This window comes from Triturus cristatus, chromosome 2_1 (assembly GCF_964204655.1).
Source record: "Triturus cristatus chromosome 2_1, aTriCri1.1, whole genome shotgun sequence".
Lineage (NCBI taxonomy): Eukaryota > Metazoa > Chordata > Amphibia > Caudata > Salamandridae > Triturus > Triturus cristatus.
The window spans coordinates 603652533-603672313 of record NC_140581.1 but is presented as its reverse complement, the minus strand read 5'-3'; the positions used below and the strand labels follow the sequence as shown (position 1 = coordinate 603672313).

Genomic DNA, 19781 nt, shown 5'->3' with positions numbered 1-19781 from the left:
CAAAATCACCAAAATTCACAGGTTATACTTAGCAGTGCTAATTACAAATTGCTCCACTGCCATGCACTGCTTATGACCTTCCACATTACGTCACTGATAACATGTTCCATGACATTATTTATGACATAACTGATGACATCTCAAACTTCAGTTCAACCTTTTTTTCAGTGAATTTCTAAGGTAACAATTCCTAACTATAACGTCACTTTAGCTTTTATTCTTTTGGTGGGGGAAAAGAAATATATATGTGTATATATATATATATATATATATATATATATATATATTATCTTCTGGCGGTCGCCAGTAGATAGTTATAGTTAGGACCGTGTTTCCATAGGAAATCCGCAACAATCTATTTGGAATAACATTGGCGCCGGTTGACGAATCCTTGCGAAATTTTCAAAATAGGTGGGGCGCTCCGCTCCGCTCCTACCCTGAAAGTCTCGGGGGGATTCGTCAAGCGGGGGCTGAGAAAAAAGGGGGGTCCCAAAACGTGTTTTCCCCATGCAATTTTCCATAGGGACCTTTAGTCCAAGGTACAGCCCGAACGGCTGAACAGAATTACTTGAAATTTGGCAGAGAGGTAGTCCTCAGCTCAGGGATGTGCCTTATGCATATATGGAGTCAATCTCTTCAGTAGTTCCTGAGTAAAAGTAAAATCATATATATATGTGGGCGGAGCCTAACCACACATCTCATCCTGAGATCTGATTGGCTGTCAGCACTTCATCCAAGAAGTGTTGGCAGCCATCTTGGGACCAATATACATGATAGCACCTCATTAAAAAGCATTGCAGTTAATAGAAGGTTTTGAGACTTTAGTTACATTATAAATCATTTGTTGATGGTACCATATTCATTTTAGGAATTGTGGTATGTTCTAAGGTGATTTCACCATGTGAAAAAGCCTTCTGCTGGGATATCATGATTGAGAGAAAAAAATGTTCTCATGCTTTTCCCACAGAGGTTTGGAAGGTGATCTATAAGCTAAACGGAGAGCTTATTTTCTGTAAATTCACATTATCTTTCTCAGTCATGTGAGAATGAAGTCTGACATTCTCAGTAAAACATGTACATCCAACAAGGGCAGAGACTGTCAGTTGATTCCTTTGTGTTCTACTGCAGCTTCCCAGAGTGTTCCAAAGAACAACTAGAGGGCTAACAGTCCTACTTATGATAAACGTATGGCACACCTGAAGCCATCTTGCTTGGATTAAAGTGGTAACTCTTAAAACATTTAATTTAAAAAGGAACAAAATGTGGGGGTTCATTTTTCCATAAAAAGTATGATTAATGCTGCAGAAAGAAAAATTAGGGCACATTTTGAGTGACTTCTCAAATCCTCTTCTATTTCATTAAAAAATTCTGACATGCAGACTGAAACATGCACTTTCAATACCAGCAGCAGTTTTCCCTGGTGAGCAGTAGCTTTACTACAGTGGTCTAATGAGCAAAAAGAGTGCTAACATTCTGGATTTATGGCAAATGTGTGACACATCTGAATGCCTTCTTGATGGAATCAAAGTAAAAAACTGAAAGTATTTACTACTGAGGAGACTGCAATAAATGAGGAAATTAGGAAACTTCAAAACAAATAAGTCTCCCAAGATGGCCACCAGAGACAAAAGAGCCCAAATGTAGCCCAAATATCACCCAGATGTAGCCCAAGTATAGCCCAATGACAGAATGTCCCAGAGTGTTCTTAAAAACAACTGGAGGGCTTACTGTCTTCATTATGACAAAAGTATGGCACACCTGAAGCCATCTTGATTGGAATAAACTGGTAACACTTAAAACATTTAATTTAAAAAGGAACACAATGAGGGGGTTCATTTTGCCATAGAAATTATGATTAATGCTGAAGAAAGAAAATGAGGGCACATTTTGAGTGACTTCTCAAATCCTCTTCTAGTTCATTAAAAAATTCTGACATGCAGACTGAAACATGCACTTTTAATACCAGGAGCAGACTTCCATGGTGAACAGTAGTTTTACTACAGTGATCTAATGAGCAACTAGAGTGCTAACATTCAGAATTTATGGCAAATGTGTGACATATCTGAATACCTTCATGATGGAATCAAAGTAAAAAACTGAAAGCATTTCCTACTGAGGAGACTGCAGTACATGAGGAAATTAGGAAACTTCATAACAAATAAATCTCCCAAGATTGCCACCGGAGACAAAAGAGCCCAAATGTAGCCCAAAATCACCCAGATGTGGCCCAAATATAGCCCAATGACAGAAGTGTGCAAAACACTTATTATTTTGTGTTTTTGCAGTGTTATATAGTGCAGACTTGTCAGGTATTGGAGTGCTTTACATGAGCATTGGTTACATCACACAAGAACAAATTCATTTTGGTTGTAGACATGGGGAGACTAAGTGATTTGACCAGAATCACAGAATGTTGAGCTGAAGCAGAAACTCCAACCTGGTTCCCCAGTTGCAAAGACTGCAGTTCTGGAAGTAACACCACATCCTCTCCCCTAAGTGCAACATTTAATCAAGTAGTCAACTGGATAAGAAAACATAAAGATAACAAATAATTTAAAAGTGCTTTGTCGCTATTTGAAAACTCAGAAAATATGTCCTTATTTTAGTCTTTTAGAGCACTAACCATAATTTTGATGCCAATAAGACCCTCATATATGTAATTTCTAAAGGAAATGCTCTAGGTATTACAGTTTTGATTACATCAAGATGACGTCAGGCGTTCCACACTTTTGTAATAAAGATAGAATGTTAGCAATCTAGTTGTTCATTAGGATACTGTTGAGAGGCAGAGGCCAGGGGCACGGACTCTGAAAACTGAAGGCAGGTAGGAGGGTGCAAAGGCAACAATTTAACTACACTGAGCAGGCAGGAAGGGCCGTGGCAGCACAACAGACTATGGAGGGCAGTGGAAAGGGGGGCAGGGGCAACAAACCAACAATACAGGACTTGCAAGAGAGGCTGTGGCAATGTAATAGACCATTGTGGGCAGAAGGAAGAGGCAATGGTAGTACAACCATACATGCCAACAGACCCGATTCAGCCAGGAAACGTCCAATGTTTTTAAGCTCAAATGGGCTTTATTTGATCTGTCTCCTGTCTACAATCTCCTCTTTTTCAATGTAACTCAAAAGGGAAAATCAATACCCCAGTTTTTTTTCAAAATCTCCCTCTTACCAAGTTCAAAATGTTCGCAAGTATGGTACATTGGATCATGGAAGGAAATGGGGTAGGGACATGGACTTGGATAACAGAGGACAGGAGGGACATGGAGAGGTGCACCAAACTGACCCTGCAGGGCAGGCATCAGGGTTTGCAGCAGCACAATACACCACACAGGGCATGCGGGACGGGAGTGCAGCACAACAATCCATAGAAGGCAAGAGGGAGGGGACAGGACCATGCACATGGACAACAGAGAACAGAGGGGCAAGAGGCAATGGTAGCTAGCTGACCATAATGGTCAGACAGGAGAGAAAGCTGCAGCATAACAGACCATAAAGGGCAGGAGGGACGGATCAGGGGCATTACAATGGAACAGACAAGCCAGGAGGGAGGGAGTAGGGGTCTGCACATGTAAACAGAGGGCTGGGGCAAGGGGGCAGGGCAGGAGCAGCAAGATAGCCATGGAGGTCAGGCAGGATGGGCACTAGAAGCAAGACACACCATGAAGAGCAACAGTGAGACTGTGATGGCATACACACAGACCATGGAGGGAAGGTGGGAGGGGGTCTGGGGCAGCTAACTGACCACACAGGGAAGGTGGGAGGGGCCATGGCAACACAGAAGACCATGCATGGCAAGTGGGAGGGTTAGTGGCAGCACAATGGCTATGATGGGCAAGAAGGAGGGTGCAGGGGCATGCACAAAGGACGATGGAGGATAGAAGGGAGTGTCAGGACCTGTGCACAGACAAGAAAGTTCAGGGGAAGGGGCCTCACAAGAGACCGCACGGAGCAGGCAGGAGGAGCAGTTGCAGCACAACAGACCAGGGAGGGCAGAAGGGTGTGGCAGTACAATGGACCATGTAGGACAGGAGGAAGAGGATAGGGGCATGGCATGTGGACAGGCAGGGTGGAGGTGGCAGGGACAGGTTACAGTCATCTGACAATGCTAGGCAGGTGGGAGGGGAGTGGCAGCTCAACAGAACACTCAGAGTAGATAGGAGTGGCAGGTCCATGGAACATGGTGGGCAAAAAGGATGGAGCAGGGACATGCACAAAGACATCGGAGGGCAGGGGGAAGGAGAATAGGGGCAGCAAGCTAAGCACAGAGTTTAAGCAGGAGGTCAATGATGGGGCATAGAATTGGGCAATGGAGGGCAGGAGGAGTGGACTGGTACATCATACTAAATTGAGGGCAGTGGCAGCACATCAGACCATGCATGGCAGGAGGGAGGAGGCTAGTCCATGGATTCACACAACAGAGGATAGGGAGGAGGGGGATGGGGCAGCAAGCTAACTGTTCAGAGAAGGCGGGTATTAGGAACTTTATTGTTTTTAAAACGTGTGTCTGTGCGAACTACTTAAAATATGAACAAGTATGCAGCATAATCTCACTTTTATTCAGGAAGAAGAGGACGTTTGTGACTGTGACTCCGGGCTCACTTGGCAGAAACACCCCCTGACCCTCCACCCCCTATCGCAAAATGTAATGCCCGTGAAAAGGGTAGGTGAACACAGTGTTATATAGAACATAGTCCTGAGAGCACGATTGAAAATGAAAACTAGATATAGTGTATGGTATAAACTATGCACCAAAAAGTGTGATATAAGATGAACCGGGCGTGAAATATAATATGCAATACATTGTGCGCAATGACAGATTCATTGGAGAGCGCGAGATAGCACAGGCACTAGCGCATGCTATGCGATATGCGCCTTGGAGTGTAATATGCACAGGGCAGTGTCGTGTAACCTAACTAGTCTCTAAAGTTGTAATATAAAATATGTGCTGGGGAGTGTAACGTTGCATATGCACTGTGACAAAGATATGGATCCCAGATTGTAATATGTATGGCATAGCACTGTGCGTTATAACATAGGCATCGAGGAAGGCACGTTAGAAGGGGCAATATTACCCGTGCGAAGACAAGTGTGGCATGACATATTCACGGGGTGGTGTTACAGTGCACATGGGCTAGAGAGTGTCATAGCATATGCACTAGCTAGTGGAATACAACACAGAGGTGTGTGGCACTCAGCAGGCAATGGTGGGTGTAACACAGCATTGGGCTCTGCCAGGAGCGCGCTGTGACTCTCAAGTGATGTTCGTCCCCTTTCCAGAGAGTAAAATAAAAAGTATTACACATCCGGCAGTGGATGTGTGTTTTATTAACCGTGAGGGGGGTTTCTTGCATAGTTGTGGTCGAATTTTTGTCGAATCCCCTTTGAATGGCTTGGTGTGCATGTGTATTAAATGTGCCCGTCAATAGCTACCCATGTTTGTATAAATAAACGACAAGTGTGTCTACCGGGATTAGGCACGGTAGGGCATCAGACATGTCAGAGCTTCACTAGTGGTGTAAATACATTCCACGTGGATTCATTGTATGCATAGTCGCCTTTTAATGAATATCACGCAAATCGTCATGGTGATAGGTACGTACGGTTTGTCCATCATGTCCTAGGTGTGTCTATAAATATATATTTTTTTTAAATAATAAAAAACAGTGGCCGGCCCTGGGGATTGGGGTAAAAAAAATATAATTAGGAGACAGGCCCTGGGGGATGGGGTCATCAGGGCCAATAAATTAGAATAAGAAGGGGAACCACACAGCCCCCCTTCTTAAAAAATTAAAATAAATAAAAGACTGGCATCGCGCCGGAGGCCACGCCCCCTCCTTGCAGCACTCTGCAAACGCGCCCCCTGGCGAGTTGTAAGTTGGGGAATTAATTCCTCTTCAATACTGAGGGTCCCTGAGGGCCAACTAGCCCAACAGGCATCTCCAGTATGCGCCAGGGAGCTGCGCTGCAGACAGGTGTTCTGAGGCCAAGCCCTTTTTTACACCTCTCTGCAACGCAGCTCTGTGGCACTTACTGGAGGTAACTAGTGGTCTAGTTTGACCCTAGGGACCCTTAGGATTCAAGGGGACTTAATCTCTCAACTTAGAACGGCCACAGGGCGTGTTTACACAGTGGTGAAGGGAGGGGATGGGGCCTGAGGTGACATGTGCAAACACGCACTATGGCACGTTTTAAATTGGGGATATAATTTCCCTTCAATACTGTGGGCCCCTGGGGGCTAACTAGCCCACCAAGTGCTTCCAGGAAGCGCCACTGAGCTGCATTGCAGAGAGGTGGTCCAGGCCGTGCCACTTTTTACACCTCTCTGCAACGCAGCTCTGTGGCACTTACTGGAGGTACCTAGTGGGCTAGTTGGATCCTAGGGACCCTCAGGATTCAAATAAACTTAATCTCCCAACTAAAAACGGACACAGGGCGTGTTTACACAGTGGTGAAGGGAGGGGACGGGGCCTGAGTTAACGTGTGCAAAAACGCCCTGTGGCCTGTTTTAAGAGGTAGTTTTAATCCCCCTGCCCTATTATATACTAGGGGCTTTCAGAGGAGGTCATGCTAATCACAGGGGGACCCCAACGCATAATGTTCCTTAGTGTATGTAGGTGTTTTCACTGTATTCTAAGTGTCTTTTAACATAGCACTGGCTCTAGGACTGGTTAGTCAGACTCAGTTACCACCAGTATCCGTCTGAAAAAGTTGAGGGTACAGGATGATTTTGCAACAAGGCTTCTTTCTGCTCTTCTTTTTGTTCTTTCTGCACGTTATCCTTCTTCCTGCACTTTTCTTCGTCTTTGAGGACTTCTGTTGCTTCTTTCTGCACTTCTTTTTTTTCTTTCTGTGCATTTTGTCTTCTTTGTTCACATGTCCTATCTCTGTAGGCATAGTTAGAAATTAGCATTTTAAAAACCTTTGAAATTCACAGAAAAAACCAAAGGTTTCAGGCACGTTATAGTTAGGAATTAGCATTTAAAAAACCTCAGAAATTCACTGAAAAAACCATAGGTTTCAGGGGTGTTATAGTTAGCTGGACTTTTCACTTGTACAAAACCATTGAAATTCCCCCGTTATAGTTAGTTCAGCTAACTATAACTCGCGCGCCCGAAATGCACTGCTGATGACGTCACATATTACATCACTCATGACATGGTCAGTGACATCACTCATGACATCACTGATGACATCTCAAATGACATCACTGATGACATCACTGATGACATCATCCTTGTGATAGAGTGGCAGACCTCCTCGCGCCCTAATATAACCTTTGATACACACATTAAAAAATAGAGACTAAAATTTTCAAAACAATGGACATACCAATACCAGTTACAACAACCTCTGCAGTAATTCGAAGATCCACATACATATCCACTCCTTCACCAACAGTCCTATACAGTCACTCATACATGTACTCACTCATCATATGTACTCATACACCTATACATCCTGTTACACAATGCCACTCATCCATAGAGTTACTCACACACATAGTCACTCATGCTAATAAAGAATCAAACATACATTTACTTGCATATACAGTTATACACACCGCCACACTTACTTCTACGGAAACTTACACATACTTAATCTTTTAAACAATCACTTATAGAAACACATACTTATTCATACAGGAACTCTTTCAATCTCTCACTCTCACATATACTCACTTATATACACCAATAGTCACATATACTAGTTTAAAACATATGTATTTACTCATAAAGACACTATTGAGACAGTCATTCACTCACTAACACACCCTTACACACACTCATCCACCCATACAGTCCTGCACACATGCTGTCTTCAACACATACAAACAGTGAGTCACTCATTCATGCACCTATGCACTACGTAATACCCCCCACCGAACCATGCAGACACTCAGACTGATACTCAAAAAACCAACTAATAACCTATATAGACACCCATGTAGCTACTTACCAACCCATGCAGCCACTTATATACAAAGTGAGAGACTGATACAGATATTTACATATTTAAACATTACTCACTAAGCCATGTATTCACTATGATACACTTAATCAGTAAGTTACACAATCAAATCATCCATCTAGACACTTATATACCCATTTATTCTTCCATCGACCTTGAGATATACATATATAAAACATATTTAATTTTCAGAAAAACACACATTCACTGGATGATGTCATCAGTGATGTCATCAGTGATGTCATTTGAGATGTCATCAGTGATGTCATGAGTGATGTCACTGACCATGTCATGAGTGATGTAATATGTGACGTCATCAGCAGTGCATTGCGGGCGCGCGAGTTATAGTTAGCTGAACTAACTATAACGGGGGAATTTCAATGGTTTTGTACAAGTGAAAAGTCCAGCTAAGTATAACACCCCTGAAACCTATGGTTTTTTCAGTGAATTTTTGAGGTTTTTTAAATGCTAATTCCTAACTATAACGTGCCTGAAACCTATGTTTTTTTCTGTGCATATATGAATATATATATATATATATATTCACTGAAAAAACCATAGGTTTCACACATGTTATAGTTAGCTGGACATTTTACTGATAAAAAACCAATGAAATTCCCCCGTTATAGTTAGTGCAGGCAACTATAACTCACGCGACCGCAATCCTCTGCTGATGACATATGTGTCTTTATGAAAACAATTTGTAATATATGTATAGCTAAAATTTAATGGAAGAAGACATGGGCAAATAAGTGTCTAAATACAGTATTAGCATCAGCAGAGGATTGCGGTCGCGTGAGTTATAGTTGCCTGCACTAACTATAACGGGGGAATTTCATTGGTTTTTTATCAGTAAAATGTCCAGCTAACTATAACGTGTGAAACCTATGGTTTTTTCAGTGAATTTGCAAGGTTTTTTAAATGCTAATTCCTAACTATAACGTGTGTGAAACCTATGGTTTTTTCAGTGAATTTGTACGGTTTTTTAAATGCTAAGTTACTTTACGCCATTCGTGGCGTGCGCGCCCAGTTAACGCAGTTCGTTCCGTGCGCGCACAGTGAGCACGCGGTGCGCTTTGCGCACCGCGCGCCCACTTTACGCAGTTAGTGCCGTGCACGCACGGTGGTCACGCGGTGCGCTGCGCGCACCGCGTGCCCACGTTACGCGGGATGGGCCATGTACGCACGATGCGCTTCGCGCACCGTGCGCACATGGAGGACATATTATGCGCTTCGTTGTGAAAGGTAATCTTTCATATTTTCTGTATATGAGAAGCCATGCACAAATACTGCCCTTCAGGCACCATTTGCACATGGGGTGTGGATAGTTTTTTTTTTTAAATTATTTATTACCGTACGCGTACGGTAAGCGTAATCGGCGATTTTTTTCGAAAAAAAATAAAATTGAATTTTTGGCCTTGGTGGTTCTTTGGGGACACCTACATCAATGCTAGGTGGTTAGGAACTGAATACACTGCCCCTTTAGATGTTTTTTGCCTTTGTTTTTGTTGCCCCACTCAGAGTGGGAGAGAGAAAATGGCGGCCGCCGCTTCCTGGTTTCGACCGATTCGAATGTTTACTTAGATCTAACAGCCAATCGGAATCGCGCTCGCGCACTCCACCGTACGCGTACCGTAAGCGCACGGTAAGCGCACCGTAAGCTGGCTCAGATATATATATTGATTTAAATGCTATTTTCTCAGGAACTACTGAACAGATTTACACCAAACCTACAAAAGGCACTTCCTTGACCTGAGGACTACCTCTCTGCCAAATTTCAAGTAACTCTGTTCAGCCGTTCGGGCTGTAGCTGTGTCTAAAGGTCCTATGGAAAAATGCATGGAAAAAACGCGTTTTGGGACCCCCGTTTTATCTCAGCCCCCGCTTGACGAATCACCCCGAGACTTTCAGGGTAGGAGCGGAGCGTAGCGCCCCATTAGTTTTGAAAATTTCGCGAGGATTCGTCAACCGGCGCCAAAGTTATTCCAAATAGAATGTTGCGGATTTCCTATGGAAACAGGGTCCTAACTATAACTACCTACTGGCGACCGCCAGTAGGTAATATATATATATATATATATATATATATATATATATATATATATATATATATTCACTGAAAAAACCATAGGTTTCACACATGTTATAGTTAGCGGAAATTTTACTGATAAAAAACCAGTGAAATTGCCCCGTTATAGTTAGTGCTGGCAACTATAACTCACGCGACCGCAATCCTCTGCTGATGCTAATACTGTATTTAGACACTTATTTGCCCATGTCTTCTTCCATACATTTTTAGCTATACATATATTACAAATATTTTTTTTTCATAAAGACACATATGTCATCAGCAGAAGATTGCGGTCGCGTGAGTTATAGTTGCCAGCACTAACTATAACGGGGCAATTTCACTGGTTTTTTATCAGTAAAATTTCCGCTAACTATAACATGTGTGAAACCTATGGTTTTTTCAGTGAATTTGCAAGGTTTTTTAAATGCTAATTCCTAACTATAACGTGTTTGAAACCTATGGTTTTTTCAGTGAATTTGTACGGTTTTTTAAATGCTAAGTTACTTTACGCTTAACGCAGTTCGTTCCGTGCACGGTTTTTATCAACTTTAATAAGCCCTGTACATTTGGTGGCCTTCGGCCACCAAAAGCACAGGGGGTGGGGTAAGTGTGGATAGTGTTTTTTTTATTTTTTTTTTTTTTACCGTACGCTTACGGTAAGCGTACGGTAAGCGTACTCGGCGAAATTGCCGAAAAAAAAATAAAACCGTTTTTGCTCTTGGGGGATGTTTGGGGACTCCCTCAACATGACTATGTGGGAGGGAGTTGTCAAAACAGCCCCGTAACATGTTTTTGGCCATCTTGTTTGATAAACAACACTCAGTGCGAGAGACAAAATGGCGGCCGCCGCTTCCTGGTTTCGGCCGATTCGAATGTTTACTAAGATCTAAGAGCCAATCAGAATCGCGCTCGCGCACGCCACCGTACGCTTACGGTAAGCGTACGGTAAGCGTACCGTAAGCGGGCTCAGATATATATATTGATTTAAAGGCTATTTTCTCAGAATCTACTGAACAGATTTACACCAAACCTACAAAAGGCACTTCCTTGACCTAGGGACTACCTCTCTGCCAAATTTCTAGTAATTCTGTTCAGCCGTTCGGGCTGTAGCTCGTTCTAAAGGTCCTATGGAAAAATGCATGGGAAAAACGCGTTTTGGGACCCCCCTTTTATCTCAGCCCCCGCTTGACGAATCCCCCCGAGACTTTCAGGGTAGGAGCGGAGCGTAGCGCCCCACCTATTTTGAGAAATTCGCGAGGATTCATCGACCGGCGCCAAAGTTATTCAAAATAGAATGTTGAGGTTTTCCTATGGAAAAGGGGTCCTAACTATAACTACCTACTGGCGACCGCCAGTAGGTAATATATATATATATATATATATATATATATATATATATATATATATATATATATATATATATATATATATATACCGAATGTAAAGTGTGATGATTTCTTGGATTTTTGAGAGAGAACATTTTCCCTCACGCACTGTAAGGCTAGTGCTCCACAGCCCTCCATTGAAGACAATGGGCTAACACAAGAGCATACTGCCTAGCACCACACACCCAAAGGTGTCTGTGTGATATCCTGCATTGATTTTGTACTTGAAGGCTAGTCTTCCAGTACAAAATACTACGTCAAGACATAGTTTATAACTTTTTAAACATTGTATGTGTGCTGTACGATGCAGCACACAGGCGAAGTTTAAAGTGTTTTGAGAAATAAAAAGTTAATGCCGGCCTTTAAGACGTAGTTGTTAGTAGATAGGACTGTGTGTCAAAGACCATGTGTAGTTGCATGGGAAGGCCCATGTACCACTCACTCATGGTAGGCCTTCATTAATCAAATTAAAACAAAAGTAGTGTGTATTGCTACTTTGCGGTGCTTTAGTGCTACTTCCCAATTCTAAATCTCAATTCTTCACTTTGCGCTGGGTTTGGCTCAATTTTCTTAGTCAAATCTGGCACAAAGTGTTAGCAAATCTGCACCATTACCTTTTTTCCACTGAGATTTATTCTGGGTGATAAATATTCTCTTACATATTTTTGTTGCGATCATTACTCAGCCATAGTAGTTTTTTCAACTTTTACTCATGCCTAAACATAATACTGTAAATGGCAAATCTAGAAAGTGTTCCACCTGATTCCAAAAAGTCACTGTTTCAATGAAACGTAAAAGGTTGGAGGCCATAATTTCCATAATCTTTTTTTGCCTCTGTTATGGCTACTGTACTCATCTTCTGTTGAAAATTAAAGGTCACCAGAAAATGTAGTATATATTGCAGTGTTAGCAACAGCGATCCTGTAGTCATGGTAAAGTTGGTTGATCGTTACGAAACGTGCTTTTTTTCCTTGCTTTCTTAAATTTGGTCGCATTTGATGACCATACACATCACATTCTAAAAAGGAAGGATGTGCTGTTTTGTTTAAACCTAGTCAATTTTGTCCAGGTGAGTAAAGGTCATAGGATGTCTCAAAGTGGGTCTAAAAATGTACAATTCCTTTCAAAGCTTCATAGGAATATTCCCAAATTATTAAGCAAAATTCTCTATATGGATCAACACCAAAATTTGACAAGAGGACGCCGGTTACTGCCAGTAATGCCTCAGTTGATTTAGTGTATAATCAGAGCAGATTGTTTTTAAGAAAATGTAGAATACAAATGTATAGATAGCTGTTAGCTGGAAATTCGATTGCCAGTCAGGACCCACAGAATTTAGTAAAATTAAACATGGGACCAATGTGCGGTGGGTAGTGGAGATCTACAGCAATGTTCAAGTGTTGAAAAATGTCATTTCCTCGGATTAAAACAGCTATATTTATCCCCTGGATCCGTGTGTCTTACTTTAGCTCAATGAAACAATAGGCACATTTTTGGAGTTTATCACACCTATGATGAGATTACATTAGCCTAAATCCCTAACCATGACATTTCATGTAGTCCCGTTATTTTGAATGACAGCACTGTGTGCAGAGCATATAGTTGTTATATGATCTGTTTCCAGTACCAGACAGGAGTTACATTTGTTTGGATCACATAGAACATTGGCCTAAATTGATAAAGATTCATAAAACTGCAAAACAGAGTGCTGGGTGCAAGATTTAGATGAAGGCTATGTCCTGTATCCAGACTCTGCTGAGTAGTGTATAGGTCATGCCCAGTGGGTATTTGTAACAGATGTATTGAGCACAAGACATGGCCCTATGCCCAGTACCTGCGGGACCATGCCTGGTGGGTTAGCAGGGTTTCTGCTCTCGGCCATATACTGTCTGGAAGGGGTACTGCAAGAAATGCTACTGGGTGCAAGAGGTACTGCAGGAAGTGGTGATAGTAATAGGGCATGGCGAAAAATGTTGACCTTTGCCCAGTACAAATGCCCCTCATTTAGGGAGGCTATTTGGGTACAGGGCACAGTGTTTCTAAAAGGCCACTCCTTGTGCCGACTGGTGAGCCTACATGCAAGAAGACTAGATACAGGGCATCACTTAAGGCCAGGCTCTGTGCCTAGTGGCTCAAGAAAACAGTAACGGTCTATGCCCATTAGGCTACCTGTGTAACTGATTCCTCCTCTCATGTCGTTTCCCAGCTCTATACAGGTTTTATTTTGCTTTTAAATAGTTCTTACTTGTACGCTGCCATATTCATATAATGCTAGCAATAAAAGGTTCTTACCATCTCAGGTGGTTTGTATCAGATGTATTGGTAGTTACCTCACTTAACTGATATTCTAAAATCCTAACAATTGTCAGCACTCAACTCTCCTTTGTGACTCAAATTGATAAATCATCCTGAACCTGTTTTTTGATGTTCTGTCAATAAGTATATAATTCCTATATAACCTGAACACTCACATAAAACTTACACACCTGAACTATTGAAACTTGCTTTATTTCAACCGACTGTCTTTTGAGATGGCCAGCATCCAACATATTGAAAATGCTGATGCTAGGCTCGGCCTCGGGCTGAATCCCTGCTTTAGGATTTCTGTCCACCTAATATTCATTAGATCCAAGTCCATAAGCGCTCCACTTTCAAAGTGCTCTGTGTTACAAAGCTCTCATCTCCTCTTTCTTCTCTTAAAAAACATCTTCGGTCCTTCAATTGCTACACGACATTTTCTAAAGAATTGAAAACTGATTTGTAGCCTAGCTTTCTTCACCTTCTTTAAGCTTCTTCTGCTAGCACAAGGGCACCTTTTTCTTTGGTAATTGCACGCTTTACAAATCCATGTATTTATTCAAGGGTGCAATTGCATTGAACAATCCAGTGGAAACAATGTTTTGGGTGTCAGTATATATAGGAGCCAACAGATGCTCACACAAAGATTCACTGGGGAGCCAAACCTGAATTTCCACTGACTGATGTCATAACCGATAATCCATAGAGAACAAAGGGTGCAGTTTGCAGTTCCGCTGACAGCAGATATCCAAGGAAATAAAGCTTCTGCTACACAGAGTGCAAATAGACATGCTGACAGACAGTACATATAAAGTCATGTTCCAACTTCAGTCACACCCAACAAATGTCATCACAGTGAAGTAATCTACAGTTCCACCAGCAGACACCACATACTATCATCTGGATTTCATACAAGTAAAAGGCTGCAGCTCCACTCTCAGGAATGATGCCTCTTCACAGAGATTGCATGCTGATTCCCACTGACAACCAAAATGTCCTCTCAAAGATTATCCTGAGATGAAATGCTGCAGTACATTGATATCCAACAGATGTCATCATAGAGATATAATCATAAAAGGCCATTAAACGGAGAAGTGCTTTCAAGTCCCCACAAATTTTTTGTATTTCCTGTGAGAGTGGGTTGCATGGCCTAAACGTTCTATCATTGTCCCAAAAAAGTTTGATAATTTGCCTAATAAGTGTTGTTATAGGCCTGAGAAGTGACAGGGAGTTTACTTAAAGTTCATCACTTTGTACCCTTGTAGTATTTGGTCACCCATTTGTTATTTATTAGCTGTGCGTATGTCAAAATTACGTATTTTAGGGCCATGTGTACCATTTCTTTCTATTCAAACTTAAGAGAAGAATGTCAAGATCTATTTCTTCGCAGGCTGACAAAAGGATGAGTCACGTAAAAATGATGGGATGTGAGAACCCATGATAATCTGATCTTCTATGATGTTTTCAACTGAACAGTCTTTCAGGCGGGTCTGAAACTTAAAATAGTGGTCATGGTTCTTTCTGAAGGTTTTAAATTATTACCATTTCAGGATGTTCAAGGGCATCTTTCAGGTATCAGTATTTTTTGCCAGAAGTGAGATCTAGTACCATGCTCCAAGGGATTGATGACTTTACCCCAAAGACAGAATGTCTTCAAAAGCTTTATTGCTTCAGGAGATTCGAAAGAGGTCTTTGGTCTGGGCAGACATTTGATGACAAACTGGAGGCTATTTTCCCAAGATTAAAATTAAGTTCATGCCCATGTGTTTGAAGGAAGAGGAAAGGGGCTTGTAGAGCAAGATACCAAGAAAACATAGATATTGAGTAGCTGTGGTCTGTGGTCACTGTGGTCTCATGAAATATACCCTCATATGAAAAAATCATAAGTCTTCCTTCTCAGTGTAATTGTTTGATGCAAAGTATGACCCAGACATCCCCATGGTGACTGACATCCTGAAAGCTATCATAAAAATAAAGAGCTGCTTTAGAACATTAAATTATCTCAGTGACAGTTGCAATCAGCCTGATTTGAATGGATCTGAGGAAATGAGCAGAAAGGATGAAGGTGACAGAAGATACAGCAGACACCCAGTGGCTGTCGACACAGATAAAGAGTGGTGGGTGTGTGGAGGAGGTGCGGGCGGAGCACGCGGTGGGGGCTTTATTAATCAAAAAAATATTAAAGACTTACCTGGTGTTGATGGCTGCCTCACGATCCTCTGCTTCCAGTTCCTGGTCCCATCAGTTCCTGGGACAGCATCATGGACTCCCTAACCAATCACCATGCTGCTCTCAAGCATGAGAGCAGCCTGGGATTGGCCTGAGTGGGCTGGATTAACGCTCTCGCTCAAACACAGGAAGTCTTTGCTGTTTCTCGTGCACCTACCATTACCGCCCCGCCCTCCGATGTCCCAGTCATGCCACTCCCTTCACACGCTGGCTCAGCCAGCAGCTGAAAATTAAAATGATAATAAAGTATTGTTTTATTTTCCAGCTGCTGGCTCTGAACCCGTGGGGCGACACTCCTCTGCCATTGTGGATGAGCTGCCGCTGCAGACTCCATCACAAAGGAGGAGGCAGAAAATTGCATTATCATAATTACGCTCAAGTTCTTGACAAAGGGATGGAAGATCCTGGGGACAGGTCCTTCCATAATACTCTGTGGTTACTGTGCCTCCCTTGAGGTCAGATGCAACATCAATGAATTGTTCGTGGAACAATGGATCTCGAAACCCAAGAAACGGTTTAACCTGTCCTCAATCAAAAGAGCCCATCGAGCTATGGTGCCCCCTCCTACCCCTGGTGTCCCCAGTGGCCAGTGATGACCAGATTTCTGAGTTTTAGGGTCAGAGAAGCGCTATTACAGGTGGCATTAGCTGTAAATGAGGCACAATGTGAAGGACTCAAGACCTTCAATAATATTCCAGGAATTAGAAACTCTGAGCAGAGATAGTAAACCTTTGAGAAATACCCTGGGGATATGACACTCTGCCACTTGCTCCTCACTTCGTAGAAGAAATTCCCTACCAGATATGTCCGATGTTGTGGATATGGGACTGTAAAACGATTGTCAGGAAATCCCCTTTGCAGAACAGACTGCATTGTGATCTTCCGGAGGCTCTGTGGGATACAGCGGGAGGCCAGGGGGAAGGCTGGGCTCAGCAGGTCTGGAAACTGATAGGACACTTACACAATATGGACGTGCTTCACACTTTCAATATGACATGAAAAAATCTGAGAATTATTAGAGGGTAGGTCTTTTTGTAAGTGAATGTACGTATAACATGATATGTGAGAAGGATTCATGCGTAGACCCCAAAAATCTAGAACACTATTTCAGAGGCTGTCTCCCTAGCATGGTGAGGATACCGGTGTCATCCTTGTTTGAAGCACTGTGCAGGAACAGGCTGAGTCAAGACCTCGCAATGGGGGGGCAGATGGGACGCAGACTGGGTCACCGTTTGGAACGGCGAATTAGCTAAAGCCATTCGATATAAGAAGGAAGTGTCCAGCAACACAAGATTTAGCTTTACTCTATTCAAATTTTACATAAAACCAATCTTAAACCTACCATGTTACATCTCATATACTGCTGGACACGGAGATGTCACAATGAGGAGTTTGAAGGTGACCCTCTTCTCAAATAGGTACATATGATACAGCCATATGGGGTGGTTCAGATGTCCCGGGACAAAGTGGTTAGTAGGTAGCTGAGAGTGGTGCGAACTCTTAAAGAAATTTGGTGCTGCATTGAAATTCCAAGGACAAAATAAGTATACAACCAACCGTATGACTGCTCTGAGCTTGACATTAGGCAAAAGGTGAATAGGCATACATTGAAGACAATCATGGCGGCCTGTTTACAACTTTGGCGCATGGACCATCAAGAATAGACATTAGCTGTGGAAATCGATGTGTCATTGGTCCGTACATGCCTAAAGCTGGCCAAGTATTTCGAATGTTGGAGAGAAATGTGTATAAACTAGAGGCTGATGGCAAGCCTTGCATCCCAGCTGAACAGACTGAATATCTTAACGATGAACTAGGAAGCGAGGATGTATCATGATCCTGTATATCATATCATTGACACATATTTGTTGCTAAACACACGCCCCCTGAGGTATCAAGGAAAGGGAACTAGAGGCTACGGGGTCTTCAGGGTGAGCTGGCTTCCAACCTACTGTATGCACACAAGTTTAGCTACCTAAGAATTATATTCAGTTACGGTACAGTGTCCTACTTATTTGTTGGTGGATTATGTTCTCCTGTTTTGTTGTTAGAAAATATCTTGTTGTATTGATCATCCTAAGGCTGAAATAAATTATTTGGAAAAGTATACCCAAGATGTTTCACACTAGCAGTCCTGCCAGGAAGGATCATAAAATGTTCTTCATCTAAATGTCTACATTATGTTAATAAATGTTCTTATAAAACTCTACATTGCATTATTAAATATGTTTACAAATCCCTTAATGAGATCTAAAGCCACTTCTTAAATTGTGGTATATGGATGATTTCAAAATGAGCAGTCACTCACTGATGGGGGAGAAGACTAATTTATGAAAGCTGAGTATGTGTATTTGTTTTTAATAACTCTGTTTTTTTGTTTTGGTCAATAGGAAGTAATTGCCTATTATTCAGAATACTCCTTAGATGAAAGGATGAGAAGTCATATGGCACTCGACTGGATTATGAAGGAGCGCGAAACTCCAGGGATTATTTCTCAAGAGCTGCAAGTTGCACTCAGAGAGATGGAGGAAGCTCGGAAGGCTGGGCGAGAGTTGCGATTTTACAAGGAAAAGAAAGAAATCTTGAGCTTAGCTCTAAGTCAGATCTACAGTGATTGCCTCGACTCATTGAGAGACGGTGACCAAATGAACTTGACTCTAAACGGGTACCATTAGACGATCACACAATATACTGATAAGGACTTGCAAGAAGATGGAAAAATCTCATTTGATGAGGATTTTATGGTACATATGGAAACAGATTGTCAAATCGCCAAGTGGTGCACGCAGCTTTCAGAACCTTGGGGTGGACTCTAATCATCAGTGGCCAATCTGATTTTGTGGTACTTGACTCTCCCCAAATGCCATAGCAGAAGCCTCTGATATGGTGCATCAAGAGATATTCCTTACAACAGACAAACCACAGCCACCAAAGTTCAAATATTACAGAATGATCTTTGAAGTGACACCCTCATAATTAAGAGACACATTATCTCAACCTCAAGAGATTCATTTTATGCTATCATTAGAAGTGCACTGCCTTAGTGTAAATTTTCAGGTTTTCATATAGCACTTAATACCAGAATTTAAACTACTTTTAGAAACTCCACAAACTCTATTCAGAAAAGGCAACAAAGGTAATGGGGGTTTATAGTAACTGGCCATGGTACACACCTTCAGGCAAATGGTGTAGGTAGGAATTGAGCCAAGATGTGACTATTTACAGTCGATGAACTAGCCACCAAAATACATTGATATTTTTAAGACCCTGGATTACAGCATGTTTCTCCATTCATTGAAACCGTGATAGCAGTGTTACTGGAATGGGGGCATGTGCTATGCTGAAGGTCATGCTCATGTTTCACAGGCTGTAAGCCGGGGACACTTTGATCCTGATTTGTTTTTGTATACATTTGTTTACCAGCTCTAAATGCTGTTAAAAAGTTTAATTGGTAATGTAAGCACACAAACTGGCATGTAATAAAAGGTACATTAATGGCAATTAGTTATTAGGTCTGCTTATCACATGTAAACCCACATATCTCAGTCTTTCTCTGGGATATGCATCCCGAGGCAAGGATGAGGACAGTGGGTGCTATGGTTTCCCCTCTGTTGGGGCCTATGAATGTACATATATTACTAGTGTGGCGATGACTGTAATAAGGTTTTAGGCTCACTCTGACATGTTCTGCACTATGGATCATAACATTCCTCTATGACCTTCCTGGCAGACTCCATACTCTGACCACCAATGTCTCATGAGATGGGACAACCTATCTTGTTCAGTTCTTATTCAGAAACAGATGACACAGCCAGTCACAGCTGG

The 19781-nt window shown here is 42.1% G+C and overlaps 1 protein-coding gene across 2 annotated transcripts in view; it reads left to right on the top strand.

Moving 5' to 3' along the window:
* The window catches only part of LIX1 (limb and CNS expressed 1), a 744382-nt gene extending 724925 nt beyond the window's left edge, over window positions 1–19457 (top strand). For both annotated transcript variants that reach the window (XM_085632538.1, XM_085632539.1), the window contains one exon: window positions 18347–19457. In XM_085632538.1, the coding sequence (XP_085488664.1) occupies window positions 18347–18631 (285 nt within the window). In that variant the 3' untranslated portion in view covers window positions 18632–19457. The remainder of the gene's footprint in view (window positions 1–18346) is intronic.
* The last annotated feature ends 324 nt before the right edge of the window (window positions 19458–19781 follow it).